General features: G+C 31.1%; 1 protein-coding gene across 1 annotated transcript in view; it reads left to right on the top strand.

The window, feature by feature from the left end:
- Positions 1-18,038, top strand: part of LOC106473946 (guanine nucleotide exchange factor VAV2-like) — a 106,517-nt gene that overhangs the window by 58,716 nt on the left and 29,763 nt on the right. Inside the window, exons 11-15 of the mRNA XM_022379379.1 lie at positions 4,791-4,936; positions 7,417-7,526; positions 10,386-10,487; positions 11,328-11,359; positions 12,763-12,939. Of these exons, the coding sequence (XP_022235087.1) occupies positions 4,791-4,936; positions 7,417-7,526; positions 10,386-10,487; positions 11,328-11,359; positions 12,763-12,939 (567 nt within the window). The remainder of the gene's footprint in view (positions 1-4,790; positions 4,937-7,416; positions 7,527-10,385; positions 10,488-11,327; positions 11,360-12,762; positions 12,940-18,038) is intronic.

Genomic DNA, 18,038 nt, shown 5'->3' with positions numbered 1-18,038 from the left:
AATCCATATTTTAATAGTATATAAGTTTAAAGTTCTTAATTCTACAAGGCAATATTTAAAAAAATCCTGAATTTTCACTAGTGTGATCCACGTGACACATTTTCTATTAGCATGTCATCATCCCTATTTTACCCACCATCCCTCGAATAAAGTATGAAATTAAACGTAAAATACTCTCTACAAAATTGTGATTGCTTAAACAAACCATAATTTTTATAGCCTTCAATTTTGTTTGGTGACAGAGCTATCGAATAGAAAATCAGACCTCTCCTGCCACACCCACCTGTCACATCTTCTCTTTCACAATTCGTTGATAGTTCTCTCTTACATTTCATTATATATTACCTATAACCATCTTGTGGCTCTTGTCACATAGTTAGAAAGCCAGGAAAATTTTGAGAGGTAAGTGAATTTGTCTCTTTTTTTGCATGTTATTAGTCTGAATTCTTTGGTGCATTGTTTAATTAAATACAAATTATTAAGTATATTACTATAATTACTATAAATAATTAGGCTTAACTGTCCTCAACAGTCAAGAGCAAGAAAAACAAAGATTGGGTAAGTACTTTATTTCTGTTTTTTATATGTATTCTCTATTTAATAATAATATAAAAGTAACTAAAATCTAAAAATATGGATCTTTTTAAATTATTTAACACTAGATTAGGTAAAATAAGTAATAATAATAATATAATTAAAATGGTTCACAAAGCACGCATGTGAGCAGCTCGTGGGTAATGTAATTTGATTGTTGTAACATGAGCTGCACGTTCTCTGAGTGATTTACAACTTATAATGGTGCGAATAGTAGTTAGACACCGTTCAAAGAGCAATATAACAATAACAGGTGTGTTTTGCTTATTCTTTATTCACCCACCCAATGGGCTTTTTTTCGGACACTTTCTGAAGTGGGGTGATCATCTAGATAATGTTACACCAGTCCCTCCACCAGGTCAGTGTGAGATTCTAGCTGTTTTGTCACAGTCTGATTTGTATTGTCCAGGGAATCAACATTCTTAACAATGCCCTGTTTCTGTCATCCTTTGGAAGCAAATTTTATTCTTTAAAGGCTTTTATAAAACACCTTCTGTCTTGTGGTTTATTCTTCCATTCTCAGTAAACAGTTGGCTAAGTAATTCTTAGAGTTCCTCTGGACTTCCATCAAAGGGAGTGGATGTTTCCACACTATTTGATCTAACAATATCTGCTACTGAAAGAAGCCAGTCAATGGCTCAGTTTATTGTAGTATGCTGATTGACCCAGGTTCTAATGCTATGTCCGTACATCCTGATTTGATAATGTAAACTGGGAGATTGTTTACAAAGATGAAGCAAAAAGATGTATAAACAGCAAGTGTTCATAAAGTTTCAGCAAAAAAGAAAGCTTTAAGTCTACCTCACTGTGGGAAGCTTCTTTACATAACATGATGTGTGGGTATTTAACATTAGAAAATAGTGCATATTAGGAGTAGAAACTGGGGTATGGAAGAACTAAACACTAGCTTGTCTTGAGGGATTATTGGTTAGGAGAACTCTGGTGGATCTGAAGAATAAGGATGTCATCTTTGGATCAGGAGCACAAAATTACAAAAGCTGAGTTAGTCCTGAACAGAAATTTGCAAGATGTGAAAATATAGAACTAGTAGTTCCACGTTATAATTTATCACCTTCGAAACAAAATGTACAAATTCAAATAAGGGGAGCTTACTATCTCACTTACAACAGCTGTATGACCAGAGCTGTGGAAGTTTTACAACTGATCAATGCCACAGATTATATGACTATACCCCCTCCAGTGGACCTCATCTTAGAGTGCACATATATTTTATAAGACTGATGCTGGAGATGTAGCCTTATTAGGTCAGTTGACCAGATGATTCACAGTTGTAAAACAGGTTGAGGCTCAAAGAAGTAGAAGCTATAAAGGAAAAAGGAGAAACAGAACTGAGTAATAGTCCTTGGGGATCACCTGTTGTACATTTGAAAAAGAATGATGGATCCACAAGGTTCTGTATGGACTACTAGAAGGTGAATGAAGTCATAAAGAAGTTACCCACTCCCAAGAATTGACTCTAGTTTGGTTGCTTTATCTGGTTCAGAATGATCTGAAGAATGGATAATGACAAGTGCAAGTTAAGAAATGGCAACTGTTACTGCAGGAAATGGGTTATGGAAGTTTGTTGTATTGCCATTTGGGTTATGTAATGGACCTGCTACATGAAATCAGTAGTGGAATGTGTTCTGTTTGGACTACCCTAGAATATCACACTCATTTACTTGGATGACATAATCACATACAGGAAGATCTTCAGCTCGGAATAGTACTGGATCAGATGAGAGTGAACAAAGGGATGTGTTCTGTTTGGACAACCCTAGAATATCACTCTCATTTACTTGGATGACATAATCACATACAGGAAGATCTTCAGCTCGGAATAGTACTGGATCAGATGAGAGTGAACAAAGGGACAGAATGTATAAAATTAGTACAAATGTTTTTCATTATTACAAAAATTAACCTATCTGTAATATTGAGTCTATAATTATAGGCTGTAAAAAACAAATGGGTATTGGAAACACATCTGATGATTGTGAAAGTGACAATCTCAGTTATTGTTAAAATAACTTAAAAAGTTATTGAAGAGAAAGAGTAAAGTCAAAAGCCAATTAATCTAATGCAGATAGTAAAACCTAAATTAAGAAAATACCCCTAAAATTAATTATTCTAGCAAATATTGAGAGTTTAGTTAGTAATGCTGGATAGGTGGAAGAAAAGGATATAGAAGTTTTATTAGCATTATGCTGTTACAAATGCTGATGGAAAGAAAAAGTAAAGTTTTGTAATTTAATTAAACTTATGAAATTACATTACAACTGCAAAATGGATGTTGACGGGCTCAGAAATGTGAAGCAAACCCCAGGAAAACCTAGAGAAAAGTTTCAGATTTGTAGTTTGTTTTATTCTGTTTAACCATATAGATAAAGGAGGGTCAAAGTTTCCATGTCATGATTTTTTTTAAATTCAAAAGTTCATTGAACTACTCTATTATGAATTTATGTTAATAAACTTGGTATCAAAATATAATTAAGATTTTTATGTTTTCTAAGTTTTAATTTCATAATATCAAAATGAAATATTTAAATGAATTCTGAATCTGCATCTCTTGCATCAGATGAAGCATTAGTGTTCTGCCTCCTGATATATATATATTTTTCTCCTCTGTAACAACTTCAGATTGTTCAACCAGCTACAAACACACACTTTAGATATTGACAAGTTGGAGTATAAAGTAATAAGTCTGAAAGCTTATGATGCTAAAAACAGCACAAATAGTCCATTGTGTAGCTTTGCGCTTAACAACAAAGAAAATACTTCTCAACAAAAGTAACTAAAATGTAAAAATTAAAAACTTAAGCTAGATATGAAAAACTGAATACAATTTTTTCTTAAGGAATGTACAGAGACATCTCCAAATTAAATAGACACCATGATGTTTATTCAATAGTCATTTAATTAAGAAAGGCATCCAACGGCTCCCATGGCCAAGTCAGTCACCTAATATGAACCCCCATCGAGCATGTCTGGGCCATACTTGCTCGAGCAGTGAGAAGAAGTTCCAGAAAACCAGCATTCCATGGAGAGCTACTTGATGTTTTTCGTGCAGCCTAGGGTCAAGATCCTACAGGCGAAAATTGCAGAACTTATCGATTCTATGCCAGAGTGAGTCATGGCACTGAAAAATGCAAGTGGCAAATTGACTAAGTACTGATGCACATTTGTAAACATTTTTGTCAAGTTGATAATGTGAGATAAATGACTGTTGAAAAAAATCATGGTGTCTATTTACTTTTGAGATGTCTCTGTACGTGAGCTGCTGTTATATAAGCTCTTGTAAGGTGACATTGCCTTGTAACACTAGTTAAGCAAAGCTCAAAGAACAGTAAAACAATAAAATTAAATGAAAGCAGATGTAAAACTGTTAGAAACATGAGGCAGTTTAGGATAAAAAATTGTAATTGTCTTACAATCTGCAGTCATTGTAGAAAAAAAATAATTTTTGTTTCATATTTTTCATTTTCTGCTACAGATGATTTTGCTAAATTTAGTGTTAGGATATGGAAAATGATAGGTTAAATATTAAAGTTTTATCTAGAAAAGAACTTGATATTTAATTAAGAGATTGTAGAGGTTATGCAAATGAAGTAAGAAACTGTAAGATGGAAAGAAGTATTTTTTATCCTTAACTTGGAAATCATCTTTTACTCAGACTGACTCAATAAAGGTTTCATAAGTTCAGAGACAAATTCTTAGTAAAAATATTTTTATTCAAAAAAGCATTATATTTTCTGTGCAGCATTCTTATAATGTTTACTATTAGCTACCCAAACTTTGAAGGTACACTAAGTAAATTCAGAATTATAGAGTGTATAGTTTCATGGTAGTTACAAGATTAGACAAGGATTGATTAAAATGTGATATAGAATCACATGAAGATTATTATGACTTATAGTCATTTTAATACCTAGTTATATTAGTGCATTTGCAATTCATTATCTTTCTGTAAGCTAGGATATTTTGCTAAACACAGCTTTACTACTAAAGAACTTTATTAAATTTTGTTACTTTAGAAAAATCACTTAAACTAACATGATGGTTATAAGAAAATCCAAAAGAATGAGAGGAAATAACCTTTATATAAATATATAATTTAATGCAAAAATTGTGAACAGCTGCTTGGCTAAGTGTGTGTTTTTGAATTAAAATTTTATATTTCCTGTCACATTTATTAAACGTATTTCTTTTTAATAATCTGTCTGTTGAAGAAATGTTATTATGTTTACTTCAGGGTGAACAGTACAGCTATAAAGAAGCTCTAGTCCTTCGTGATTACAAGGTAGAAGATGTAACCATGACTCGCTGTGGGAGTAAAGACAAGGTAATGTTGGTGTTTTTTGTTTATGAGATGAATATATTTACTCTTCCTCTCGGGGGTACACCTTTAAACATTTTTCTGCTCAAGTCACTGAGTTACATTCAAAATTTAATTAAACACCTTTACTATAAATGTATGTGAACGAAATTAACATTATAATTTAATTTATGATTCAAAGTTTTAATTGCTTTATTTCAAAAGAAACCTTTAAAAAAATACTTAAAACTTTGGGTTTTGTTGTCACGTGACTCACAAGCTATGAAAAATCTCAACTTTCACACACTCAGTCTTGTTTAAGATATCTCCAGTCATGTAGATATAGATATATATAGACAATAAGTACATTTGGTTTCCCTATAGAGATATAACTTTCAAAGTTTTCTTACTGAATGCAGTAAAAACAAGTAATAAATTTTGTCAACCCCTGATAGGTGCCATGCCCACCTTCTCTACTTAAATATCTTATTGCAAAGTTTTCTCTGAGTATTCTCATCATTATTTTTCTCTTTGTGCATTGATGTCTGCTGTTTTTCATTATGTAACTTTCGAGTTATCACTTTAAATGTTCTCATCTTGTTTTTGTTAGATTATTCTCATGCCAGGCATGGTTATATTGTGAGTCTTAATTTGCTTGACAAGCCTCTCTTGTGGAACAAGTCATTTAGTCTCATTTTTGACAATTTCTGATGTGTTTTGATCCTCTATTCTGTTTTCAGATACATCACTATGGTTAAATGTGTTGTTTACCTGTAGTTACAATTTTACGAGACTTCTAGTTTATATATGTGCTTTGGTTCTTGAACTTTCCTGATAGATCAGGTGTTCTCAGCCTTTCAATCAAAAAAAAGGAGTTAAAGGATGAGGTTCTGGCCTTTCATTATAGTTTTCTGAATGATTTCAAAATCCTTACCTTGTTAGAAGGGTCTTCAATAATTGTATGTCATTCTTTACCTGGATCACATTGTCTGTCTTTACATTTAGAAAGTTGTCATTCAGTGCGAATTGTGGTTTACTAGTTTAATACACATCACTTTCACATAGCCACTGTTTACCTTAGTTCTACAGACATTGGCTATGCAGATTTGTTCCTTGGGAATTAATTTCCACTGCCTAGGTTTTTTTTAGAAAGGCAGACATACCTCCTTTATAATAGTAACTTGATCATCATAACATCATGATTATCATTTGCTGTTATTGTCCAGTAGAGTTCTTTTGCATTTTTTGTTACATATTAAAATGGATTCCCTTTTCATCACTTTTAGTGCATTTTCTACTTTTTTTCTTGAATCTTATTTGCTATATATGCATATAGAAATATCATTCAAAATTTAGGTTAACTTTTATAGTCACATTGTATTCAGGTCATCCATATAGAGATGAGACCTGTGCTTTGCTGTGTAATTAAGTTACAGAAGTTATATGAACAACTTACAATTGTTTAAACATAAATGCAGTTTAAGGTAGGTTCATGTTTTCTGTCTTGCAAAAAGTGTGCATCTGTATGATTGACAGTTTATTCTTGTTAATGGTATGAAATATATTAAGAAAATTGTTGCTGAAACTTTTAACTAATTCTGATGTTTTTAATAGGTTTTTAATGTTTATATTCTGTGTGTGTGTGATATTTGTTAATTTACTGTCAGTCAAAAGGTGCCCTTGTTTACTCTCTTTGTGTGTGTGAAGGTTTCACTTACTGTATCATTGTAGAAGACAGGCTTATAAAAGAGGTACTCTCTGTAAAAAAAAAAATATTCTTTAATACTATGATGATTTGCCAACTTATGAAATTATGCTTCTTGTATTACTTGTTGCTCAGACCATAAGAAAACTAATATTTCAAAGGGATCCAAACATTTAGTTACTGGACATTTCGTTACAACCACATTGTTACTAGGACAACTTGTGATGGATGCATTCTTGTTACATCATTTTGTGACAGGTTGTTTTTTTAAATATAAAATGATAATAGATCATAAATTGTACAATCATTTGGGAACCATTCAAAAATTACATAATGCTATGGGGATGAGAAGGTGTCTAAGCCTGTATTACAATGTGTTACATTGGTAGGGGATGTCATGAACAATGTTACATAAAACATAAGTTACAGTGAAAATGATTTAGTCCTGAATCTAGTAATAAAATTCACCAATCACAAAAAAAACTTGTAATGAAACCTTTTGTAACAATGTGACAGTAACTTGGATGCCATAATGCAGTGTTTTTTTGTAACAAAAAGTCCATGGCACAAGCTGTCTGTAACGAAATGTTCCAGATTTGTTTCACGTATTTCTTTGTGACCAAAATCTTGAGAAATGACAAAGCTGAGATGAATAGATATGCTGAAAGTGTATGATTTTGTTATGCAAAGTGTTAATAATGGTATTCCCCCTAAAAGATTGAGTTTTGTGTGTGTATATTTGTGCAGCATTCAAGTTATTAAACTTCACTTACTCTTACATGTTCTTTTTACTCTTGTTTAGTGGAGTTACTACTGGTATCTAGTACATCGACAAAATAAAACTGCATATACCATGTATTCAAAGACTGAAGAGATGAAGAGGAAATGGATAAGTGCAATTGAAAAGGCTCTGTAAGATTCTTTGTTTCCTTTTTCTTTGGTGTGCAGTTTAACAGCTGTTTCATGTTATTTTTATTTCATATTGTTAAAAATCAGTTATTTGAGTGAAACATTTTTTTAATGAAATGCATGTACTAATATTCTTTTAAGATAATCTCATGAAATTTTATTTTGTTCTTGAGCCAAATATTAATCTACACTAGAATATTCCATGCCAATTCTAAATATTCAGTAGTTTGTAAGACAATTATTAACTCTTCAGAAGATTTTATTAAATGTAGCTTTTCTTGGCTATTCTGTTTGCAGAAAAAATAGTATTGTTGTAGGCTATGTGTAAAATATTTCATGAAAGCTAAGGCATCTATAGAATGTAGAAGTATTGTGTAGGATGTAGAAATATGAGTATAATACAAATACCAGACTCAGAAAATTTTTTAGTTAATAAGTAATGGGTAATCAGTGAGTGATTAAGTTCAGTATGAATTAGTGAGTTATTCAGTGAGAGTTATTACGTCAATTCATCTGCAGGTCATTGAATTAGTCATTGTATTTATTGATCTACTAGTGAGGAAATTCTGTAAGTTTATAATTAAGTTAGGTATAATAATAAAGATGAAGATGGTTTATAAGACTGAAAGCATTTTTATTTACAAAAAATTTGAATGTTTCAAATCTTTTGTAAATAATCATGTTTTGTGTCTAGTCAGCCATGTTCATCTTTGTTATTAGACTTCTTTTTCTCCCATCATGAATCCATTGCTAAGTTAAGCACATATTAGTTTTAGAGTTTCTTTCGAAATGTTGTTTATGAAGTTAGGTCTACTGGTGAACATAGAATGTGACAAGTTTTAATTAAAGAAATAAATTAATTCATTTTCATTATGTGGACTGGACTTGTTAATGTTTTTACCAAGTAATCCAAAAGGACCTTCCCAACAATACATGCTACGGTATTATCCTATCATGAAATCATTGAGCATTTTTGACATAACTGGTTTATATTGAGAAAATTTTTCATGTTGCATTCAGTGTCATCACTGAATGGTTCTCATTATTCAAAAAAGCCATTATACCACTGTGTGGAGTTAACTAGAAACATTGGAATTGTTTTTCTGCAAAGTTTAGAACACAGTGTATAACTAAAAAACTTGAGAAACCTTATTATTAAAAACTTAACCCTGGTTAGTGAGGGGTAGCAAAGTCCCGAACAGTCTCATGTTGTGTAGTAGTAGCTTTTATAAATTAAATTGGTAGAAATTAATACATTAAAACGGCTGAGAAAGCCATTAGCAGGACATTCTGAGCTTCTGATTGGTTATTCATGTCATATATAGAAATAAGTGTATATAAGGGAGTGTTTCCAAAAATTGGAAGAGGTAGGCAGGGTGCCACTGTTTTTAATTTATTACATGAGCAAGTGAAAGAACATTAATCAGCTTCAGTGGTGTAACGTTATGTAGCTTAACATCTGAGATAAATTACTACAAACATGCTTCTACTTAGCTATAGAATGAGTAGAGGTATGGTACAGATAGCACAGCAAAAACATGAATATTTATTTATATAAAAAATAAATAAAGTGATTAACATCACTGTTGAATAATTAGTAAATTATCAATACTACATTTAAAATAATTGAATTAAATGTGAGAAAAAGAAGTAATCAAACTACTATGAGTTGTTATCTGTATCTGTAAACAACTATTTAAATGTTAAGTCTACATTATTCCCTTGTATGCAGCTAATTTTGAAAGTTACTTTCTGGATTGTGAGTGATTTGTCTCAAGTATCAGTAATGTTTAATACAAAAAATATTTGGTAAGATTATTGAATTACAACCTTAACAGCTGGAGTTTGATTCCCCATGGTGGACAGAGCATAGATAGCCCATTGTGTAGCATTGCACTAAAGAAAACAAACAGTCATCTTCTATCAAAAATAATTAGTTCACATGTTGTGCTTATATTTTTCAGTTTGATAATTGGGCAGCACTGTTCACATTCTGTGAGATTTTGCCCATTGTTGCTGTAACTTGGGTGAGGTTGATAAGAAAAAAGAATATATGTTTGATAAGATATCATTGCCATCAAACACAAAGAAACAAAGCAAGTACAACATAAATTTTTATGAAATGTTGAAAAGATTCAAAATAAAATTTCTTTCATGGCCATTTCTATGCCCTCACTGCAAAGCATCACCTAGAAAGACATTGATTTGCCCCTGCTTGTCTGTCCATCCTGATCTTGTAGACAGGATATCTCAAGATTGGATAGATGGAACTTAATCAAACGTATAAAACATGCATTAGGCTACTTTTTTTTACACTCATGAGAATGAAACTCCAGTGATTCTAAGATGTGTTTGAGCCTAGTAAACACCATGGAATTAAAATTATGTATATAATAGCTAAGTCACATTTTGTAATTCTTAATGTACTCAAATAGTTCAACTACATTTGCTTCAAAAAACAAAAAAAGAATACCTTTGACTTATAAGTAAGAACTACTGTATCTTTAAAACTCAGGCACTTAGTTTAGCATACATGTACAAGATTTAAATGTCAGCATAGAAGTAGACATTTCTTTTATAAATAAAACTACTGACTTCACCAGAGAATTTTACCAAATTTAGTAGACTGTAATAATGTGGTTGTTTTGAGGCAAAAGACCAACATAACCTTTTGTGTGAGGTTTTTTGTATGTATCACAGTGTCTTTATGTTGTGTTGTGTGTTTGTGAGACTTTCATCTTCATGCAGAAAAGTGTAGTAAAACAGAATGCTGGATTTTAATGTTTCGAATGCATTCAGTAAGTTTATTTTTTTTATTACATCTACTGTAGAATTTTTGATCGATTTTCTTCTTTTACTCAGTGATAATGACTCACCAGCTGCCACAAGACTCACAGATCACAAGTTCAACATGTTTACATTCGATAAACCATCAAATTGCATGGATTGTGGAAAACTCCTTAGGTACGATGCATGACTATAACTTGTGATTATATAGACAGTACTGAAATCATTTTGTATTGAATTCATAAAGTAAATAGTTATGAATTTTGGGAACATTAAAGTCTTTTTGTTAACATTTTTAGGGAATTTATCGTACATTTTTGTCTTGATGGTCATTAAATTATCATGAATGAGTCAGTTAAAGCATGACGTTCTTCCTTAAATTAATAAATTTATTTTCATAATATTATTTATTAAAACTGTATTGCAGATTCAGTATGAAGTAACTTAGATTAAAATAATATAGACACAAATTAAACAACTTATAATTCAGGCTTTGGTCTAAACATACATACTCATTGAAACATTGAGTATATATTTTAGTTTCTTTCTATTACAACAACAAGTTGCATTAAAATTAAAAACAAAACACAATTTGAGTGTATTTTAGGACTTTTATTCACTGAATACAGTTATAATTCAGGTTTGCTCACAATACAAGTTAGAACTCTTGGAACCTGTGTATACATTCTTAAGCAAAGTGGTCAGAACTATGATAACATTTGTAGGCATTCTAATGCACTTATAAGTTAGTATAGAAAAAAATATCAAATTAAGAAAGTGTTACATGTTTCTTTATATACTTTTACATGTTAGTTTTTCAGTTTAGTTTTCCAATGAATAAAAGTATCTATGAATTTATGTTCACTTTATAGAAAGTTTTAAACAGGATGTTTAATGTATTCTTAAAAAAAAGAACAGAGGACATTCGTGCAAATATTACATTTTTATTATTGTGTGTAAAAGTATATGATTTTTAAGGAAAAATTTGATAATTTATGAGAGGTTTCACTTTTCCAGGGGTATTTTTTACCAAGGATATAAATGTGCAAGTAAGTGATTTTTTTTAATTGAAACAAATTAATTCTATAAAAGTCCCCTGTTTGGACAGTGGTATGTTTATGGACTTAGAACAGCATTTTTAAAATGTTTTCAGCCACAGAACACTTTTGAGCTCTAAAACTATTGACGGAACCTTTAAAAAATTAAGCATTGTGCCACAGCGGAATCTTTATTTCCATTGCATGTAAATCCATAAGAGAAATAGCTCTCATTGTACTTGCATTTCTTATTGCTTGCTGCTAATTCAGTTGACTTGAGTGGGAGTTGCTTCATTTTGAAAGATCATTTTCCAATTTTTCGGCAGTAAAGTGCTGCATTGGATCCGCTTTGAGCCACAGTCATCGTATCAGATTGTTTTTTTGCTCTAAAGTTCCTTTTTTTAGCCACTGATCCATGGCTAAGTACAATCAATACTTGAAATCACTGTAATTTTGTAATCTTATGAAATATTCACAAACTCAAGACTAACTTACAGTAAATGAAATAGCCAAAGACAAAAGGAATACAGGGTGGACGATTTATAGGTTGACAAGCTTCTAAGTCATACTTATACCTGTCCTGCTTCTTTATTCTGATTACACTATACAAAAGTTTCTCCGGAACCTCTGGATATATCGTATGGAACCCAATTTTGGAAATGCTGACTTACAATATTAAAATCTCTGGTTCATTTCTCCATGGTGGATACAGCAGATAGCCCTATGTAGCTTTGATCTGAAACAGATTCCCCAAAAAATTTTAAAAAGTCTTTAGTGTAAAGCACTCTGTGTGTCTTCTGTGTATGACCTAGAAGTCCCATGGTGAGTTGGCTAAAATCCAGGGTTTGATTCCCTACTCTGGACAGAATGCAAATAGCCATTTCTGTAGTTTTACACTAAGAAAACAACAATAGAACCTGAAATGATTTAAAAGCAAGCAACAGGAAAAAAAGAAGAAATGTTATTGAAAGGTATTGAAATCACTGTTTGTTTATTTGTTTGAACTTTCTGATTTGAATTATGTGGTAATATAATTGTATGTATAATTATGTATTTTTTCTATGATTTCACCTGCAAACTATTATGTCATAGATCATTAGATAATGTATCTGGCAGGGTTCTTTAGCTTTGACTGGCTGCTTGCGTAAAATTTATATTCTTCTTCTGCCCTCAAATAGTATTTGATGTAACTAAATATTTTCATACATTTATGGTTCTTGTATTAGCACAATTTTGGATATTTAGATGCCTGAATATTAACTCATAACTAGAGTTGTTGAGTAGATTTAGTATCCTGAACTTGAAAAAAAAATTGTAATATATTTGATTTTGATTTAAGATACCTCAAATTGTTAAGAGGATTATTGTGTTTTGTGCCTATGTTTAATTTTATATATTTACATATTTTTGTTCAGCATGTGGTATAGGTGTACACAAGGACTGTATAGCCACTGTTCGTTCCTGTGGTGCTCCCACTTTGCCACCACGCCCAATGTTAAATGCTCATGCTAGTTCATTGTCTTCTATTCCATTGCAAGAAGAGCATGGGAATCCTTTTGAAAATTTCCAAAGTACTCATAAACCTGTTATAGGTAAGCATAGAAAAGAGTAGTATTTGTAATTATACATTTGGAATTGGTTTTTTAAGGAAATGCTTCACTACTAAAACAATCAACCCTCATGTAACTTGCATAAAAGGTGTCATGAATTTCACTTGTGTAACAATACATTCGCTAACTCTGAAATTTCTTAACGTATCTTCTCATAAACTGGTAAGAATTTTTAAAGATCATAAGAATAACAAAGAATAACATTATTTTAATTAAGTGTTTTTATCAAAAATATTTTATTTATCTATTGTAGCTACTTGCAATCAAACTCTTAATTAATCGAGTGCATAGGGATTTTCATTTTAAGTATTAAAATACTTTTCTTCACCTTATAGTTTTCATATTTCATTTGCATAATCTCTAGAACTTCCTAAATGAATATCAAAAGTTTTTTAAGGTAAATGTTTATATTTTATTTTTCATTTTCTCTACCATATCACTAACTCTACATACCTTTTAATTTTCTGTAGAATATCTTTAGAGATTTTCCTTTGGTTAAATTCGTAATTTTAGGTATTTTCCTTTTAACATGTAGTTAATTTTTAATGTTTTATTATGCTCTCTTGAGTATAGTATAAAATGAGCTCATTCTAATGAGTATACATATGTCAATTTATGTTAATTAAATTAAAATTACAATGTATGTCATAATTCAAGGTTTTATGTTATTTATATTTTAAGTCGTATATTTCAACAGAAACTTTTTAAAACTTCTTAAAATTTCAGTTGTACTGTCACATGACCAACAAGCTACGAAAATTCTCTAGTTTGGCATTCTGTATCTTCAATAATACAAAAGCAATTGCATAGAGGTACATCTAGACTCTAAGATGCTTACATAACCTTTTGACTTGTGCATTTCAAAGTTCTCTGACAGGTGCCATGACCACCTTCAACAGATTTGTTTGAGCTTTGTAGTCTACATGTAGATGTTACATATATAGTAAAGGTGTTTAATAAAATTTTGAACATAACATGGTGACTTGTGCAGGAAAAGATTTAAAGGGGCACCTGTGGTTAACTCTCTCAATACGGGGTCGTCCCAGGGACCAACCATTTTTACTTGTATATAGTTTTAATACTATAACTTTTAATACAGTGTATGTATCCTCACAAAATTTGGTAGACGTTTACTACGCATTAAAGTATTTTGTACACAAAAAATCAGTTGTTTTTTTAATGAAACATTTTTACTAAAGATTTGTTCGTGAATGTATCAGTTATTTGTTTTGAATATTCTGTGCGCAAGGTGATTTTCATATTAAGAATAAAAATACTTTTCTTCATCTCAGAAACCTCAGATTTGATTTGTGTATTCTCTAAATCCTCCTAAATACATTTCAAATGTTTGATTTCGACTAAAACTTCATATTTTATCTGTTATTTTCGCTACCCTAACTTTATACAACATTGGTCAATTTGACTGACCTCGTCTGGTTGTTTGGTGCAGATAGCCTAGTTGCTTTGCACCGAAAATGCCAAACAACCAACCAACTAACTTGATAACCACCAAAAAAAAAAAATGTAATAGATCTTAATTAACCTTTTTTTCTATCTAGAATGACTTCAAATTGTAACTTGAAACCACATTCATTTATCCTAAGTAGCTTTAAACTCGTAACAATATACAATTATTTATAATTAATTTTTATTGTTTTATTACCCTTTGAATCGTGTCTAACTACTATTTGCACCATTATAAATTGTACATCACTTGGGGAATGTGGAGCTCACGTTACATTATCGAATTACGTTACTCAAGAACTGCTCTCATGCGTGGCTCATAAAACATTTTTATTATTTTGCCTAAGCTAACCTTAACTAACCTAAAGATATCCCTATTTTTGCATTTTAGTCACTTTTATAATAATAAATAAAGAATAATCATGAAATAAAGTAATTACCTGAATCTTCTTTGTTCTTGCTGTCAATTGTCAATGACACTTAACCCTAATCATACTAATGGTAGTAATGCACTAAATAATTTTTATATAATTAAATAATGCACCAAAGAACCTATAATAATAACATGAAAAAAGTAGACAATTTCCCTAACTCTCACAATTTTTTTGGCTTTCTAACTATGCGACAATAGCCGTTACAAATTCATCCAAGCTAGTTGTTATTTTTCCCATGGGAACAAAGCTTGTACTGAAAGTGAAATTTATAATTTTCTGTTCAGAAAGCAATGTTATACGATATGATGTGTCATTTGATAGATGAAAACTTTGGCTTTCTATTGGTTATGAATAATACAGAATTACACGTAAGAGAGAAGTATTAAATTCTGAAAGAGAGGATGTGACAGGTGGATTTGGCAAGAGGAGTCTGATTTTCTACTTGATAGCTCTGTGACCAAACAAAATTGAAGGCTATAAAAATTACGGTTTGTCTGAGCAATAACGATTTTTATAGTACGTAATTTACATTTAATTTTGTACTTATTGGAGAAGTGGTGGACAAAATATAGAAGAGAATGTACCTAGAGAAAATGTGTCATTTATCACACTAGGGGAAATTCAGGATTTTTTAAAATATTGCTTTATAAAATGAAGAACTTAAAACTTGTATACTATTAAAATATGGATTATTAGCTAAGATTTTATGCTATACTAATTGGAATAACATAAACAAAAAGTAGATTAATAAAATTTTGAATGTTAGTCACTAAAACCTTGTGACAGGCACAGTAAAGGATGTCAGTCGCAATAGGGTTAATTAAATTTTGAATGTAATATGGTCACTTGCGAAGAAAAGTGTTTATAGGGGGTACTCATTGCGAAAGAGTTAATAAAATATTTATGTATACAAAACTCAGTGATGGAGGTAATTTGAAGAACAACATAAAATGGTAGATAGCTATGTATGTATACATTTTGTTAAACTGAAATGGAACATTGTTCTACTTATTTAACTTACATTAACTCTATTTTTCTCTAACTACTCTCATTTACTTGAACACATGGTACCAGATACTGTAGCGTGACATTAGTAGTGGCTTAACATAATTTGTTTGTACAACTGGTAACTAATTGCATATATTTTATTTTTCTTGTAATTTTTGAACATGTGAGTGATAGTTGTCTCAGTTTCAGCTGAAAGAATGATAAACAACTGTATTTAGTACTTTAATAATTGAGGATTCATTTTCGGGATGGACTTGAGACATCCACCTTCTTGTGAGCTTTAATATAATATGTGTTTACATATGTCCTATATATTGAAGTGTTGTAATAGTGAAATGTAAAAATGACAATTCCTTTTAACATCACAAACAACTTTCTATTTTGTCATTTGGAAAACTGTTTGTCTGATCTCTAACTGTTTCTGTTGGAACTCACAACAGCATAAAATGGCTTTGTTTTGATGAATAGGTGCTACTGTTGAAATAGGTTTATTCCAGTCAGCATTTAGGCAAATTAACACTGAAAAGTATTCTTAGAAATCAATTTATCTGTATATTCTAGTAGATAATGAATTTTTTATATTAACTATGGCAATAAAGTTGACATTAAGTCTCGAATATCAGTACAAAAGATACTGACAAAAATAAAGACAACTGTCTTATTTATAAAAAAAAAGGGGGGGAGGAAGCTGTTTTATATCTTACTTGCAGAAATAATAAGACCCTATATCAAGAAACTTGTTTACTCAGCACAGACAAAGTAGGAAAACATAAAGGTGATTTATTTATTTATTTTCCATCCTTGAACATAACACAAAACATTTTGTGGAATCAAATCCACATTTTTCAACATGTAAAAAACTGCTTCAAGAACCAGTGCATAGAGGATCGTATGATTCGACATCAGACCAATCAAGACAGGAACAGAGGTGGGGGGAATCATAAATTTAATTCTTTAGGATTTGACTTCTTATGACTGGAAACATTATTGATATATTTTGTTTTGGTGTGTGATATTCTCTTTTTCTCTCTTTTTTTTGCAACCATTGATATAATATGATTGCATTATGATTAATATTGTCTTTAATGACAAAGAAAACTGCCTATTTTTTGTAGATTTGAACTATTTCATATTCCTCGTGTTGTTACATTTGACTATAAAATTGCCTGATAATTTAACTCTGGTATTTACTTGTGTGTATATATATATGTAAGTATGTGTGTTGTATAAATGTACATACATGTATCATTATCATTTACATTTTCACATTTTTAATCCATCACTAAACATTGGCATCTGTATTTTACAATGTTACAACAACATTATTAGACAAATCCAGGTACCTATTTAACACCTTGTGTTCTATAGTTATATGTTATAAATTGAAAGTATCATGTAAGCCTGAAGAAGTCGCACTATAACAGTCACAGGTTTGCTACAAAGAAAAATAAAACTGATAACATGTTCACTGCCAGGTGCCCCATCAGTGGTTAACAACCGACTTTTAGTTATGAATTGTGTTACACACTGGTGGGACACATATTACAAGTGGCTTCAATGAGCTAATTAAACTTAGTATAGTTACTCATATAAATATTAGACACCTGGGTTAAGTGAAAAAGGAAAATATGTTTGTCATTAGGGTAGAAACTATTAATACCACTGGTGGCAGCTAATGTGATAATACTTAGAGAAACGTGTATTTATTTATTTATGGGTCTGGCATGGCCAAGTGGTTAGGGAGCTTGACTCACAATCTGAGGGTCTCAGATTCAAATCTTCATCCCACCAAACATGCTCGCCCTCTCAGCCATGTGGGTTTTATAATGTGATGATCCATCCCACTATTTGTTGGTAAAAGAGTAGCCCAAGAGCTGTTGGTGGGTGGTAATGACTAGCTGCCTTATCTCTAGTCTTTCACTGCTAAATTAGGGACGGCTAGCACAGATAGTCCTCGTTTAGCTTTGTGCAAAATTCTAAAACAAGTGAAACCAATTTTGTAGATTTCAATTTGATAATTTAAAATGGAGGAACTTAGGAATGACGTGTCGGAGCTTGCATTCAGTAAGGAAGCAAATATCGAGATTAACTTTCTTAATTTTAAAGTCCCATTTCTCACAGGCACAGTATACATGCAGAGTATCATTTCAATATCGTCGAATCAGAACATTAGCA

This window comes from Limulus polyphemus, unplaced genomic scaffold (assembly GCF_000517525.1).
Source record: "Limulus polyphemus unplaced genomic scaffold, Limulus_polyphemus-2.1.2 Scaffold135, whole genome shotgun sequence".
NCBI classification, from domain to species: Eukaryota; Metazoa; Arthropoda; class Merostomata; order Xiphosura; family Limulidae; genus Limulus; species Limulus polyphemus.
This window is presented reverse-complemented; position numbering and strand designations above follow the sequence as displayed.